This window comes from Acartia tonsa, chromosome 14 (assembly GCF_053477335.1).
Source record: "Acartia tonsa isolate MP-2025a chromosome 14, ASM5347733v1, whole genome shotgun sequence".
NCBI classification, from domain to species: Eukaryota; Metazoa; Arthropoda; class Copepoda; order Calanoida; family Acartiidae; genus Acartia; species Acartia tonsa.
Window position 1 is genome coordinate 17,272,246 of NC_137273.1, and position 16,815 is coordinate 17,289,060.

General features: G+C 33.9%; 3 protein-coding genes across 6 annotated transcripts in view; all 3 read left to right on the forward strand.

Annotated features, from left to right (window-relative positions):
- LOC145305908 (voltage-dependent anion-selective channel-like) overlaps positions 1-16,815 on the forward strand; it is a 326,720-nt gene that overhangs the window by 140,923 nt on the left and 168,982 nt on the right. The window lies entirely within an intron of this gene.
- sprt (PDZ domain-containing protein sprite) overlaps positions 1-16,815 on the forward strand; it is a 175,151-nt gene that overhangs the window by 131,144 nt on the left and 27,192 nt on the right. For both annotated transcript variants that reach the window (XM_080147771.1, XM_080147772.1), the window contains exons 8-10: positions 4,034-4,115; positions 14,274-14,351; positions 14,833-14,934. In XM_080147771.1, the coding sequence (XP_080003897.1) occupies positions 4,034-4,115; positions 14,274-14,351; positions 14,833-14,934 (262 nt within the window). The remainder of the gene's footprint in view (positions 1-4,033; positions 4,116-14,273; positions 14,352-14,832; positions 14,935-16,815) is intronic.
- The window catches only part of RpL15 (ribosomal protein L15), a 227,898-nt gene that overhangs the window by 38,817 nt on the left and 172,266 nt on the right, over positions 1-16,815 (forward strand). Inside the window, exon 1 of one of the 2 annotated variants that reach the window (XM_080147777.1) lies at positions 1,166-1,175. The exons of the other annotated variant lie outside the window; for it this stretch is intronic. The gene's annotated coding sequence lies outside the window, so the exon portion shown is untranslated. Of the gene's footprint in view, positions 1-1,165; positions 1,176-16,815 lie in introns of those variants that run through there. 2 annotated transcript variants of the gene reach the window in all.

Sequence of the window (16,815 nt, forward strand, 5' to 3'; positions counted from 1 at the left end):
ATAATTACGGCTACGGTATGCAATCTCTTCCGCACATGATAAAATTATCAAATCGCTATTATTATAACAGCTAACTATTTCCCCTTTATTCAATATTACCATTATATATGTAAGCAATTAATTAAGCTAGCATGTTTTAAGCTAATATGAAACGCTAAATGTTATAATCTGCGGAAGTAAATGCACACTAATGGCGACAACAGCTATTTTGTGCATGTGAGAATGAACGTACAACCTCCTGACGTACCTGACAGGAACAGTCATGCTTTTATTATGCAATGTTTATTTTTATAGCTGGTTTAACCCCCTTGGGCCCCTACTTAGTCCATCTGACTAAATTTTTTAGTAGTAAACCTTCCCTATTGATTACAGGATAGGATAATGGATGATAACCGATCTCACCCCCTCCCCAAAAAATTCACATATCTAAAAATCCTTTATCTGTTTGTTTAAAATTTTTGGGTGGAAAAAAGTGTAGTTAACATGTTGTTAATGGGCTAAAATTGATTAACATCTAAGTTGCCTCTTATTTCCTGTTTGTATTTGAGTTCCAAATTGCATTATTAATGTGTAACAACATATGCTAAAAAAAACCTGCGGATTAATGTGACCATGGTTAACATATTATCAGCATGAAATTCTCTTCGACAATCATCAATAATACCAGAAATCAATATTCCTTTCGGTGTTGATACAATAACATCAAAATTTTTGACTGGGTATGAGGGATTCATACATATGTGGGTGTGTGTGTGTGTGTGTGGGTGTGGGTGTGTGTGTATACAATTAAATTACACGGTTTCCTCAAAACTTACCATGACAATGGACAAAAAAAAACATTATCCTTTCAAAATCCTGAAATTACAGGGTGATAGCATCAAACTATCAAAACAATTAAGACTAAAGATGGTTAAATTTACAACCTTTTCTTCCTCCAAATAGGAATTTTAAAATTTAGTGCCTATAAAAAATGGGATAAATTTAACAACTTTTGCTGAAAAATCCCGAATTACGTCATATTAGAATAATGGACTATTCCAATATGGCATCATTTTTTTGTATAGTCACTATGAAGAGCTTCCCATTTGCTTAGAAGAAAAACACTTATTATTTAGACATTTTTAAAGAAAATTAGGAATATCAAGCAACTATAATACTCAAAATGCTTCACTAAAATAGATAGTAAACGAACATAATGAAAGAGAGTTTTGTCTGTTGAAAACTGAAAAGGTATATCTATCCAATGCCGGATATTCATCCAATGCCGGATATCCAGCATTATAAATCAGCATATATCTGGTATCTGGATAGTTTCAATATCCGGTATCCATTAGACTATAAAAGTTGGAAAGATTTTTAATCAATATAATAGATTTGAAATCTGCATAAAATTTTAAGGATTTTTTATAAAATTAGTTTTTTACATAATTTTTTATTTAAAGACGCAAATACAAATTAAGTTAAATAATTTTGAGATATGTGATTGGTGGATTGAAAACTATCTGCGCTCTGATTGGAGAAGCTTAAGTGACGTACATCATTCAACCAATTAGAGCATAGGTAGTTTCCAATCCAGCTATCCTATTGGTCAAAATTTATTAACTTAAATCGTATTTGCGCCTTTAAATAAAGAATTATATAAAAAACGAATTTTATAAAAAATCCTTAAAATTTTATGCAGATTTCAAATCTATTATATTGATTAAAAATCTTTCCAACTTTTATAGTCTAGTATCCATCTGGATATTTGAAATGGCTGGATATCTGGCCCAACCCTAATTTTAGTGGCTTGATATTTTATTTTTTCAAAAGGACCCTGTGGTAGTTAGAATCAGTTGAGAATAAAATCCTAGCCATTCCTTCTTGCGAGATATTGCCATTTTAAGATTTCAGGTCAAATTACACTTGTATATTAGATGGAGCATTTAATTTTGGCACCCTGTAAGAACAAAAAATAGCAACAGGGTGAGAGTTAGAAAGACAGATGATTTGCAGATTTTAAGATTATCTACACTCTAGACATGGGATGGACAGACGGACATTCAAATCAGGAAACTAAAGGAATAAGCCAATAGCTGAAAAATTGATGTACATCTCCAATGATAATACATAAAATTACACCTTCTGTAGATTACAATTAGAGGTAGAAAAGTTTAAACACTCAACTTAATGATCCTACCAATCAAAATTCATTAAAGTCCCCAAAGTTGTAAAGCCAATGAATAATAAATAGTTATCATAAAACTTTGAGGACTAGTGAAAAAACAGTCCAATGTCCCCTCCCTCCCTGCATTCAAACAGAGTGGTGACACGATACTTTTAACTTTTCAAAATTAGCCATAAATAGGATATAGAATCATCCAATCGCGTTAAAACTTTATTTGATGATTCTTGTAACAACAATGCACAATTTAGAAAGCATATATAAAATCATCCTTCTATCTTGTTTATTTTTGGAATGATGATTCCTATATTGATGTTTAAGCAAAGCATCTCTATAATAGAGTCATGAAATTATAAGTATGTCCTTATTAAGTATCTTGCATTCAAATCATATTCTTTTAAAATTTAAAATAATTTCAAAATTTGTCATTTTTAAAGACTTCTTTAAGGTCTGTCTTTACAACTTTTTGTTTTGTTTATGTCCTTATATTTTAAGTACACATAGTTTTTGATAGAAACTGCAAGAAATATTAAGGTTATTAAAGGAAAAATATAAAAGACCTTTACATTAGACCCAGGACACTAATATCCTAACCATTGATTGCACGACATTTGTCAAAACTCCTTATTGTCCTTAGTTACGCCTGTTTTTTTTGGGCCAAGGCATTCTCCATATTCTTACTGTCGACATAACAGCAGAAGGTAAAAAGTAACATCTCTAGTTTTCCCCCAGTTTTTAACCGGGATTCAAACCTAGCACATCCTCGACCACGAATGGATTCGAAACTTTGATAAATAGATAGATAAAAATATAGAAAGATAGATAAATAAATGGCTATGAAGTTGAACAAATTTATTCTATGACAAACTTGTCAGTCAGTTTTCAAAGAAATACTAAAGATATGTGTTCCTAAAAAGATTTCTACAGAAATTTTTAAAAATAATTCTTTCTAAATTTTCTATCGACTGTACTTGGAACCTTTCTTTAAATCTTTTATGTCCCATTAATATTTCTTTTCCAAAAACTCTTATTTGATAAACAATTACATATACTAGTCTCCAAAGTTTATAAAAACGTCCTCTCGCTTGCTGATTTAAACTTTGTAAGGAACTTTTATTGATTCTTGATTGATTTGTATAAACTAGCAGTATCCAGAATTTTTCCTCAGTAGTTTACATCTATAAATGGGGTACATTTATTTATCATAATTTGGGGTGTACATCAATTTATCGGCCATTGTCTTATCCTTTAGAATTCATGATTAAAAATATATTTTTCATCATATTTATTTCCAATCCCAAACACAGGGGAAAGTGTGAAAAATTTCATAAGATAATTTTAGGTCAAAATATTGTAATTATATTTTTAAGGAATTTACACCACCCAAAAATTTCTTTATAAAGCATCTACTTTTATACTCACTTAGTATGTTGGTCAAGGACGTATTTTTTTGAGGTGTTTCAAAGGTTTGAGGTGGCTAACCTTAAGTATTTTTTTATAATTTTTAGGGGGTTAGATGAGGGGTTCAAAGTTTGAGGGAGTTGAACACCCCTTTACCCCCACCCTTGGACGTCTATGTGACAGATGCCAGGGATCTAAAGAGATAAGACAAAGGTCATTACATTGATGTACACCCGAAATGTTGATAAACAAAATTATCCTTTCTGTAGAAACAAAATTCACCCTAGTCCTCAAAAGTGTTAAGCCAATGATTATGAAAACATTATCATAAAACTTCGGGGACTAGTATAATAAACAGCCCACTGTCCCCTCTGCCTTAAAATGCTACATTTCATTATTTATATTAATAAATGCGCAGAAGTTCCAGTAAATGCCGCGTTTAATTTTAAACAATTATTTTACTTTCAGGAATATTGACGCGTGTATCTCAGCTGCGGAATTGGAGTTCACTATTGAGAGGGAACAAGTTGAGGTTATGGGGATCTCACAGGTCAGACATTTCCAGTATGGCTGCCAAACCGAATAATATCCGATGGATTGGAACCGGTTCGCATCCATAGTAAAATCATATATTGTTTCGAATTACAGACAATTTTCCATGAATATTAAAATAAAAATCATAAAATTAATACCGGTTTTGTCTGCCTGGGCCTTCAGTCCCTTGTGGCTAACAAAACTGGTTTTAATCTTAATTTTTTAATATCCGCGGAAAGCTGACCATGATACGATACGATTAATAACTATTGTTTGTAGTAACGCAGTGGTTAAATATTTCATGATTTGTTTTTTTTTACCTGGAAGCTTATTTAGTGCCTATAAAAATGTATACTGGTCTGCCATTGGTAACTTTGTCTGTGTATTGGCCTATCAGTGGTAACTTGTATTGCATGACGTCATTTTTTATAAAGCACTGTAAAGAGCTTCTTTTACCTGTACCTTTTCTGTCAGCCAACAATTATACTTTTTTTTGCAAAATGGCTTAAATATAGGTATGACATACTTACATTTAAGGACTTGATTATAGAGAGTCTACGTTTCTAAATCAAATCCAACTGTTACAGGAATCGTCATGCATTAGTTTGAAATCTATAGAATAATTCTAATATGCTTAAATTAGCTACAAAAGCTTCGTACTGACGTACAGACGGACAGACTCTTATTATAGAAAATCTTTGCTATCAAAAATTAAATTAATGATGTTATAAAAAGTCAAAACATATACTTTCTATTTCATACTTGGGTAATTCTATAACAAATTAGATGAAGCTCTTTATAGTCAGGTATATAAAGGGATAAGACCATGAAAAAAATACGTCATACAATACAAATAAACAATGATATGCCAATACACAGACTGAATTACCAATGGCAGGACAGTATAATCTAAATTGACCAATGGTAGGCCAGTATAACGTAATATTTCTATAGGCACTTTAAAAATCTTCAAATTAGATAAAACAGTTGGAATGCTTAAGTACCAAAGAAGCAATTTTATATTTTGTAAGTTCATTAATGTGCTTTAAGTGGTATCAATAAAGAAAAGTAAATCTACAAGCCTTCATTCCCAAAGAGAGCTTTTTATGAGGGGTAGTTTAGTTTATACTCAACTAGCGGCTTCGCCCCTAGCCTCTAGGGGCTTTGCCCCAAGAGGATTTATCAAACTAATTTTTCGTGTTTCAGATTTTAAAGAATTTTTTTTTTTTTAATTTATTTTTTTGAAGGAAGGCATTTTTCATTTTTTGGGGGGTTTAGGGGTGTCCCCCCCCACCCCCCCACCCCCCCACCCCTCCCCCCCCCCCCAAGAAAATAGTTATAAACCTTCCCGGGACCTATGAGAAGCTACCCTGTAAAGGAGAACCCGATCAGTTAGCGAGATCCTTCGCTACAAACAAACAGACAGACAAACAAACAGACAGACATCGTTCTATTTCGTATTATAGATGTCCTATATAAAATCTTAACTTTTAAGTGCCTTGTCCAAACTCTTTTACCCTTTCAAATTATAACTTATTTGAAAGCATTTCCGACCGACACGCTAACATAAATAACTTGTAGAGTAGACTTGCTACTAAAAATAAGACAGATACTGATGAACTTTTATGTTATTATTTTGGTAGTAGCCAGGCTACTCTGCAATTATTGTGTGGTTGTTGGTTTTTCCGTTACTAGCGGCTTCACCCTTAGAGGTATTTTTAGGTACTTTAATGAAGGGTTGAGTTACCCTCTCTAAACTAGTTATAAATCTGACGTGTACCTATAAATAGCTTCACCCTAAAGGCGAACCATATGGGTAAAGCGATTAGGGGGATTTTAAGTTACAGATTATCAGATAGACATCCTGTTACTTGTCTATAAGGATCAAAATAACTAAAAACATTTTTTGTTGTTGTAAAGGTTTCGCTAGAATCGCTACTATTGTATCTACTCGTTCTTGTTCTCCACTTAAATTGTTTTGCTTCCGCGAGCATCTAATTTATCTTAATAATAAATGTTTAACATGGACAAATATATCCATTCAATAGCATAGCCAGTGACGAACTAACGTACAAACTTATACCATAAAGTATCTGCGCTCCTTATAAACAAAATACACTGGTACCTAAAGTTTTATAACTCGTTTATCTTATGCGTTGGATCAAAAACTTTGGGTACTTCATTAATTTTGACTGGTTGGTTCAAAAACAGTAAAAAAATATCGACAAATAATCTATAGATGGGATATCTTGTTTATCATTATTGGGGATGTATATCAATTTATTGTCCATTGTCTTATCCCTTAAGATCTCTGGCCAGTATAAAAATCTATGAATTTTAAAGGCTGCTAGCTGCCAAACTACTGAACGTACAGATCATGCCTGCACACTGTTTTAAGAGGCATAAGAAGGCCTACAAATAATCTGGAATAGCCATAAATCAATAATGCATAATTATCTCGCAGTGCAGAGAAATGCGCGAAAAAGACCTATTTTACGCGTTCTTTCTTCAGTGAAGCCTTCCCTGTGCATCATTGGATCTTGGTTATTCCAGATTACTTGTAGGCCTTCTTATGCTGCTTAAAATGGTGTGCGGGTATGATCTGTACGTTCAGCCGTTTGGCAGCCAGCAGCCTTTAAAATTCATAGATAATAATTTTAGAAATATTCCTTACCAGCAATATTTTACCGTGAACTGCAGTAGATCTAAAGTTTTTGTAAGTTTATAGAAGAAAGCGTTGTACTTTGTAATAAAGAAGACTTTTTGCCTGCCTGACGTAGTAACGTACAAACAGATCTAATTTAAAGCAGTGAGGGTGAGGACATTGGGCTGTTTATTACACTTGTCCGCGCAAAGTCTTAAAATAACATTTTCTTTTTTTTCAGTTGACTTAACAACCTTGGGGTTTAAATTTTATTCGTTTGTTCATTTATTTGAGTGTCCAAACGTTTCAACCACTAATTTTAATATACACTAGGGGTAATTTTGTTTATCATATTTGGGGATGTAAATTAATTTATCGGCGTTGTCTTATCCCTTTAGATCCCTGAATTAAACGAGAATCCGTGTTGCTTTCCATTTTTCCAATTTTTTTGGTCTCATTAAAATATGATGAATTTGTATATTTCGCGATTCAAAAGTAAAAGTGCAACCACAATATTGAAAAATAAACAACATCCATAAGTAACAAAGCTCGTGAATTTAAAACAACAGACAGATGGGCAATGTGTCTTTAGATGTACTTTAGTCAACAGATTCATCACAGTAAAAGTCAGCCATCTGTTTTTGTGCTATAGCCGAGAAAGTTACTTATATGGTTTCCACAGCATTACAGAAGACCGACAGACCAAAAACATGATTTTCAATGGTCATTTAAAATGAAAGAAATTTTAGTATGATCGATAGTCGGACGGAAAAAGTTGTAGACAAACAAAAATTCATCATCATCAGACGCATCTCTCTTTTTGACTGTGAAGGCCAGAGAATACGGACACCTTGTTCCTCCATGAATTCCTGCTGTCTTTGGCAAGTTTCTCAGCTTCTCCCCATGTTAATTCCAAATTAAAGAGGTCCTTTTCAGTGCTCCGCCTCCAGGTCATTTTTGGTTGTCCCCGATTACGTTTACCAGTGGTGGGGTTCCATTTTAAGCACTTTTTTGGAAACCTATTTTGTTCCATTCTGAGCACATGTCCTAGCCACCTTAGTCTTTTATATTTCACTTCTGCTTCAATACTATTGCACTTGGTCTTAGCATACAGCTCAAGGTTAGATATTTTGTTTGGCCAGAATATTTTGCAAATTCTTCTTAGGCAGCTATTGTGAAATGCATTAAGTTGATTTGTTTCAGTTTTCACAGTTCTCCAGCATTCCGCTCCATAGAGAAGAACTGATTTCACATTACTGTTGTAAAGTCTGATTTTTGTTTTCAGAGCAAGTTTCTTTGAATTCCAAACGTTGTGTAGACTGTTGAAAGCAACCCTAGCCTTATCAATCCTGGTTTTAATATCAGCTTTTGAGCCATTTTCACTGCTGATAACACTCCCCAGATAGGTGAATTTGTTGCTTTGTTTCAATTGTTCACCATTTATTGTTATAGTTTGATCAGGGTTTGTAGGTATATTCATAATTTCAGTCTTCTTGACATTAACAAAGAGCCCGACTTGTCCTGCATATTTGACTAGTCTATCTGTCTTAGCTTGTAGATGTTTAATTGTTTCTGAAATCAGTGCCAGGTCATCAGCAAAGTCCAGATCTTCTAGGTGTCCTAGTATGCCCAGCTGGAGACCACGTTTTTTGTCCTCTGTGGTTTTCTTCATCACCCAGTCAATGACCAATATAAATAGAATAGGTGATAAAATGCATCCCTGTCTAACTCCAGTGCTTATTTTAAAGAAATCAGATGTCTTATTGTTTCCAACTGAAACACAGGCTTGGAAGTTGTCATAAAATTTAGTTATCATAATTATCATCTTTTCTGGTATACCATAACTTCTTAGTATTTTCCAGAGTGTTTGTCTGTGTATGGAGTCAAAGGCCTTAGAGAAATCAACAAAATTCACGTGAAGTGGCTTGTTAAATTCAACACATTGTTCAATAACTGTCCTAAGGGTGAAAATTTGGTCAACACAGCCCCTTCCAGCACGGAATCCAGCTTGTTCTTCTCTCAGTTTATTGTCAATTTTCTCATCAATTCTGTTTAAAATAACTTTACATAGGACCTTGCTTGGGATAGAAAGCAGCATAATTCCTCTCCAATTATCACAATTGTTCAAATCTCCCTTCTTAGGTAGTTTTATGATTATACCTTTAGACCAGTCCGTTGGTATCTTTTCTTGCCTCCAAATTTTATCAAAAAGATCAGTTAGAGTCCTAGCAGAAAGATCTATGTCTGCCTTAAGCATTTCGGCAGTTATCAAGTCAGGTCCTGGTGCTTTGTCATTCTTTAGGCTATGTATAGCAGCTTTAACTTCTTGAATAGTTGGTGGTCTTATATCTATGTCTATTTCATGTCCTGGTTCTGGTTCAGCAGTAATTTCTGGTTCAGGTCTGTTCAACACTTCTTCAAAATGTGATTTCCACCTTTCAGCAATTTCTTTTTCTGTAGTGAGTAATTTACCATCTTTAGCCTTGATAGTTTCACCACTCTTTTTGCTATATTTGCCACTTAATTGCTTGGTTATGTTGTATACTGTTTTCATGTTACCAAAGTCAGCTGCTCTCTGGGCCTTTTCAGCCAGATTGTCAATGAAATCTCTCTTGTCTTTCCTTGTGCACTTTTTGACTTCTTTGTCTTTAGCAGTATATTCAGCTTTTAAATTGCTCATGTCAGCCAAGTGTTGAGCATTATGGATTTTGTTTTTGAGCTTCTTTCTCTCTTCTATTTTGATCCATGTTTCTTCAGAGATCCAGTCCTTTTTCTCTGGTTTCTTGTGTCCTAGGGTTTCCTTAGCAGTAGATTGAAAGTTTTCTTTAATTGAAGTCCATGTGATCTCAGTCTCGTCATTTAGGTCCTCTAAGACTTGAAATCTATTTCTGAGTTTTAAAACAAATTCATTCTTTATCACAGGGTCCTTTAATCTTGAAGAATCATATTGTCTACCAATCTCACTCTTTTTATCATGGCCAGTACGCTTCAGCTTTAATTTAATCTTACTGACAACTAGTTCATGGTCACTAAATATGTCGGCTCCTCTATAGCTCCTACAGTCTTGCATTGATTTGACCCATTTTCTATTGATCATAATGTGGTCAATCATGTTTCTTGTTTGTCCATCAGGTGTTGTCCAGGTATATTTGTGAATGTTTTTGTGTTGGAATAATGTACCTCCTACAACCATATCATTATTTAAACAGAATTCAAGTAAAAGTTCTCCATTTTCATTTCTTGTACCTATGCCAAAGTGTCCCATTGCATTCTCCACTCCAGTCCTGTCAGTTCCTACTTTAGCATTCATATCTCCAAGAACTAGGCACATGTCATGTTTGGGTACTGAGTTTCTGATTGATTGCAGTTGATCATAAAACTCTTGTTTTACTTCTCTATCTTTGTCATTTGTTGGGGCATAGCATTGGATAATGGTCAACTTGCAGTGCCTTGATTGGAATCTAGCCTTAATTATTCTGTCTGATATAGGTTTCCAGTCTATTAGTGAATTGACATGTCGTTTTTGAATAATTATAGCAACACCATACATATGTTGGCTTTCATGACCAGAATAAAGTATTAGGTGGCCATCTTTGGTTGTAGTTTGTCCTTGTCCTGTCCATCTACATTCCGCAATTCCAAGTATTCCAATATTGTAACTTGTCATTTCTTTAACTACTTGGGCTGTTTTAGTTGACTCATACATTGTTCTAACATTCCAGGTTCCTATCTTACAGCTTTGCTTAGAACTTATTGGTCCTGTCATCAAGTTGATAGCTTCCTTTCGGATTTGACCATCATCTTTCATATTCTCAGTAAACTGAGCATCAGTTCCAACAGTTCTTGTTTCATGTACACCTCTGGCTGTGTGAAAGCCATAAGTGTTTGAGGTTCTGTGGGTGTTTTCTTGAACAGATTTTTTTTACAGGTAGGATAGTTAGTCCTACGCAAACCTTTCATATCCCTGGAAGGAAGGGTGACTGGTAAGGGGAGGGACGTCAATATCCCCCAGTACTTCAAGAAGTACCTCCTGCCCTTACAAACAAAAATTAATCTTTCTATATTAGATATAAGCTGAGATATCATTTCTTCCCCATAAATTAAGTAAGTAGTTATAGAGTAGCTTCGCTACTAAGAAAAACAAGTAACATTGATTGATTGATTGATTTTTAGCACACAATCGAAAGCTCCACGAATAAAGTAAAAAAAAAAAACTCGGCAAATTTAGGCAAGGACACTTAAATTCAATTGCAGCAAAGGTTTTTTTTTTAATTAGTCAATCCTTCGATCAATGAACATAAAAGCTTTGACAAATAAAAAAAGCTATTAGGTGAAATTAACATCCGACAGACACTTTTGTTGCACGATCTTTTCTAAAAGTCCTTACCGTTAATGTTAACGATTTGCCACTGTTCATTGGCATATCTATTGTGATTTATTTAACACGCCTGATATTGCAGCAGTACATAATATTTTAAACGAACCTTTAAAAGTAATTTCGCAGTCTTTTCCTTAGTCTACAGTATCTACACCTTTTCTCTCATTTAATCAGAACACGGTGATATTTTTCACAATTTTGTTTACATAAATATGTCGTTTTAACGTCGGTAGAATAATGTTTTGTCAGTAGTATGTCAGCAATGATTACTTTCATGTTTTGTCATATAGTCGATATGAATAATGACAATAAAATAATTTGAATAAAAGGATGTTTATAAAATGACAGCTATGACCACTTTAATTTAATACTTTATAGACGACATAAATCCAAAAATAACATTAGAAACAATTCAAAATTTACTGTTCAAAATAAGACCTTATTTTCTAAATTATTACTGTATAACACTTTACTGTTTCTTTTTTTCATGAAAATGTTTAACTCGGCCAACTAGAACATTTTTAGTTTTCTGCATTTCTATCGGGGAAGGAGACATTTAATTTGAATTTTTAAAAGCGAAGCTTTTCTATAATTAGGGTCGGTCCGTCCTTTCGTCCGTCACGAATAGCTTTTTTCGTTAATTAAGACATATTAGAATTGTCCTATCGATTTCAAATTTTGCATGGTGATTCTTTTATTAGTTAGGTACGATTTAGAAAGCGTAGCAACTCTATAATCATTACCAGAATGTCCGTACGTCCATTGTATTTTTTACTTTTTTAAATGGCTTTTTTCGTTAATTTTGGCATGTTAGAATTGTCCTATCGATTTCAAATTTTGCATGGTGATTCCTTTATTAGTTAGGTACGATTTAGAAAGCGTAGCAACTCTATTATAACTAGAATGTTTGTACGTCCATTTTAAACATGTTGATTTTTTTACATTTTTAACAACAAATTTGTATGTGACCTAATTATCCTATTGGTCTGATTTTTGGTATACTGATTCCTGGGACAACAAAGTACAATATTATAAGCGAAGCAACTCTATAATCAAGTCCTAAAAATGTAAGTATGTCCATAATCATTATCCTGTATCAAGCAGTTTTTCAACAAATTTACTTACAATTTTGCTTTGACTCTTTTACATTCGCATTCTGATTATTCAGTTCTGACATTATAAGTGTTAATGTCCGTTTGTCCTACCGTTTCAGAGCTTCGCTTTTATGGATGTTGTCATCCTTGTATTTTAGGTGTTTACACACAATTTACTTTTTTTGAGCTGTCCAACCCCTTCCCCACCTACACCAAATAATTTTTAAAAAGAGGGTGGGGGGTTCAATTAATCACTCCCCCCCCCCCCTCAATTATAATAAGAAACACTTAATGGTGGTAAAAGTGTACACTGTTACTTTTTATAACCTAATCAATATTCAATTGATTAAAAATAACTACAAAAAAAACCCAACTTAGTGGACCCTACAATTTCGTTATTATACATTGGCGTTTTTTTTCTCGTTAAGAAAACTTATCCTTTTTCCACCCCTTTCACTTTTTTACACACTTATGTCTATCACTCTTACTTACTCTGCAGGGATCTAAAGGGATAAGACAATGGCCGATAAATTGATTTACATCCCAAATTATGGCACACATAATTAACCCTTTTGCAGAAATTATTGGTTGAATCGTTTGGACACTCATTTTAATGAACCAACCAATCAAAATTCAATTGAAGTTTCCAAAGTTGTTAAGAAAATGTTATTATAAAACTTTGGGGACCAGTGTAAATAAAACTTTGAGGACTAGTGTAATAAACAGCTAGTTGTCCCCTCCCTGATCACTGTTACACACTTTGCCTTTCACTTTGTCAGTAGCGAAGCTACACTAAATCTAGGGTACGTCCTAACGTCATTATGTAAAGTAAATTTAATGAAATAAACAATGTCTACCTTTTTTACAAAGTACACTGCTCCTACACAATGTTAATTAGTCCCGCACGCACTTGTATATACTAGTACATTCACACACAGATAAATTTATATGTAATCTTTACTTCAAAATTATTGGATGATAAGTTGGGAACGATAAAAGAACCCAAAGTTGTTAAGCAAACGAATCAACTAACGTGGTTAGAAAACTTTGGGTAAGAGTGTAATTCACAGGTCCATATCCCCTCCCTCCCCGATGTATTCATCTTGTATTAATTCAATTCGTTGCTTCGCTACTAAATATTGTCTTAGAATTCCTAGAAACACACTCTCCTATTTGTTTGTTTGTAAATTAACAAAATTAATTTAATTTAAAAATGAAAGTCCTTCCCAGAAAAGCTTAAGTAATGCTAGAATTGAAATTGAAAGTACTAAAGTAAAAGTGTCATTTGCTTAGACTGCGAAGTTATCCTTAAAAAAACTCGCAACTAGAGCTGTACTACACAATAAGAACACACTTCTTTGTAAAAAAATATATTTCGCTTTATTCAAGCCTTCTCAATTCTAATTGTTTGAGAGTTTCTGTACAATTCTTTCTTGTAAATAAAGTAACATGATGTATGTTTGTCTCTGTGTTTGTACCGAAGGACCTCGCTAACCGCTGAACCGATCGGGTTCTCTTTAACATGGTAGCTTCTCATAGATCCTGGGAAGGTTTATAACTATTTTGGGGGAGGGTAACCACCACCCTCCCAAGAGAAAACATAAAAAATCGAATTGTTTTTTTTACTCTGAGAGATTCCAACTCAACATAGATAAGTATCGTAGAGACTTGAAAGCAACATAAATGGGTATCGTAGAGACTTGAACCAAAAAAATAAACATAAACTAGAGGCCTTTAGGGGCGTAGCCGCTAGTTTAACCTATTCTACGCGGAATATCTATCGTATCGTATTTATAAGGAAAAATTATACGATTAACCCCGGGGCAAACAAAACTGATTTTAATTTTATGATTTTTATTTTAATATTCGTGAAAAATTGTCTGTAATACGATGCTTTAAATGATTTTTTATGGCTTATAACTGGTTCCAATTCAACGGTTTTGAAGCCATACTAGAAAGATCTTTAAATTAACAATAGTTGAACAACTCTAAACGTACTCATATTAAAGAGAAGATGTGCTTCTAAAAAAAGACTGTACTATAAAATATTTTTTTTAGGAAATTCAACAGCTACAGACAGCGTTGGAAAGAGAATCAAGAATTCATACGGACACTCTTTTTACTCTCACTAATAAGGTAAATATTTTAAGTAGCTTCGGTCTGTCTGTTATTCTACCTTCTGTAATGCTGCTTTCTGTTCGGTTCTCTGTAACACTAATTTCTATAACATTGCCTGTTTCTATATCTGTTTGTTTATCTTACAGTATAAACTTCTTTACTTTCTTTAATTTAATTTATCACCTTTTTTCTTTCATTTCCCCTCCACCCCCCTTCTCTCTCTCTCTCTCTCTCTCTCTCTCTCTCTCTTTATCTCTCTCTTTCACTCTTTTTTTTTCTCTCTCTCTCTTTCTCTCTCTCTCTCTTTCTCTCCCTCTTTCTCTCTCTCTTTCTCTCTCTTTCTCTCTCTCTTTCTCTCTCTCTCTCTCACTCTCTCTCTGTTTTGCTAATATTAGACCTAAACGTCTTTATTAGACTTACATACCTACTAGTTTTAAGTTTCTAATCTGGAAAATGATGCACATTGATGTTAAAGGTTCGAACACTTTCAATATTTTAGTTCCCTGGAATCAGCCTCCAAAGCCGTGAGTTGAGGAGCAAAGAAGGAATTGTTCTAAATGGCGATCAACTTATCATTGCACAGGATATGTTTAATTTGAAGGTAAGCGTTTTAGCCTTACAGACAAATATACAGACATACAGACATAAAGAAGGACAGACATACATACAGACAGACATACAGACAGACATACAGAATAAATTGTACTAATTAAAATGGGGACAAACTTATCATTGCACAGGATATGTTCAATTTGAAAGTGAGCGTTACAGCCTTAAAGACAGACAGACAGATATACATACAGAAGGACAGACAAACAGACAGACATACAGACGACAGACAGACGACAGACAGACGACAGACAGACGACAGACAGACGACAGACAGACGACAGACAGACGACAGACAGACGACAGACAGACGACAGACAGACGACAGACAGACATTCAGACAGAAATACAGAGAGACATACAGACAGATAGACATACAGACAGGCAGACAAACAGACATATAGAAAGACAGACATGCAGACAGACTTTTAGACAGACATACAAGCAGACAGACATACAGAAAGACATACATACAGATAGACCTATAGACAAACAGACAGACATACAGAATAAATTGTACTAAATAGGGGTCAACTTACCATTACACAGGATATGTTTAATTTGAAGGTAAGCGTTACAGTCTTACACATAGACAGACATACAGACATACAGATTTATAGGACAGATAGACACACATACAGACAGACATACAGAATAAATTGTACTAAATGGGGATCAACTTATCATTGCACAGGATATGTTCAATTTGAAGGTAAGCGTTCTAGCCTTACAGATAGACAGACAGATAGATAGACATACAGACAGACATTCAGAAAGTCAGACAGACAGATAGACAGAAGGAATTGTATTAAATGGGGATCAACTTATAATTTGACATGATATGTTTAATTTGAAGGTAAGCGTTTTATAGCCTTACAGACAGATATACAGACAGACATACAGACAGACATAAAGAAGGACAGACATACAGACAGACATATAGAATAAATTGTACTAAATGAGGATCAACTTTTAATTTGAAGGTAAGCGTTTTATAGCCTTACAGACAGATATACAGACAGACATACAGACAGACATATAGAAGGACAGACACACAGACAGACATACATACAGTTAGACAGACATACAGTCAGACAGACAGACATACATACAGACAAATATGCGGACAGACATCCATACAAGGAGATGTACAAAGTGGGATGAATAGGTACCCTGCCTAAAAATAGTTAAAAACCTTACCTGTACCTGTAAGAAGCTTTACTGTTATGGAGAACCATATCGGACCAGCGCGGCGGTTGGTGAGATGCTTAGTTAAGCTAAAGTTATCCCTTTCCTTTATTTTAATATGAAGTAAACCGCAATGTCATATTTTTCGGCATAATATTATATTTAAATTCACTCAAAATAAGTCAATCTACATATTTAAGAAAATTTTATTCAAGTTTTTGAATGAAATTTCTTTTTAACAAATAGTTTTGAATTTTTATGTTAATACAAAAGTACCAAATAATCATAATGATTCCTATGAAAGTTAGGTACAGTTTAGAAACTCTATAATCATTACTAGTAAGACTTTTCTTCCATTTTAAATATTTAATTTTGCTTTTTAAAATAAAATGAATTAATTTTTGGAATGATGATTTCTTGTACAATTGGGCAAAATTTCATAAAGAAAGATAGCATAGAGCCACACTTTCTTGTTTTAATGGATCCTATATCCTTATACTAAAGTAACAGGATGTTTGTGTGTTTGTTTGTACTGAAGGATCTCGCTAACCACTGAACCGATCGGGTTCTCCTTAACAGGGTAGCTTCTCATAGGTCCCGGGAAGGTTTATAACTATTTTCTTGGTGGGTGAGCACCCCCAACCCCTCCCCCAAAGATGAAAAATCCCCACCAAAAAATTTTTTT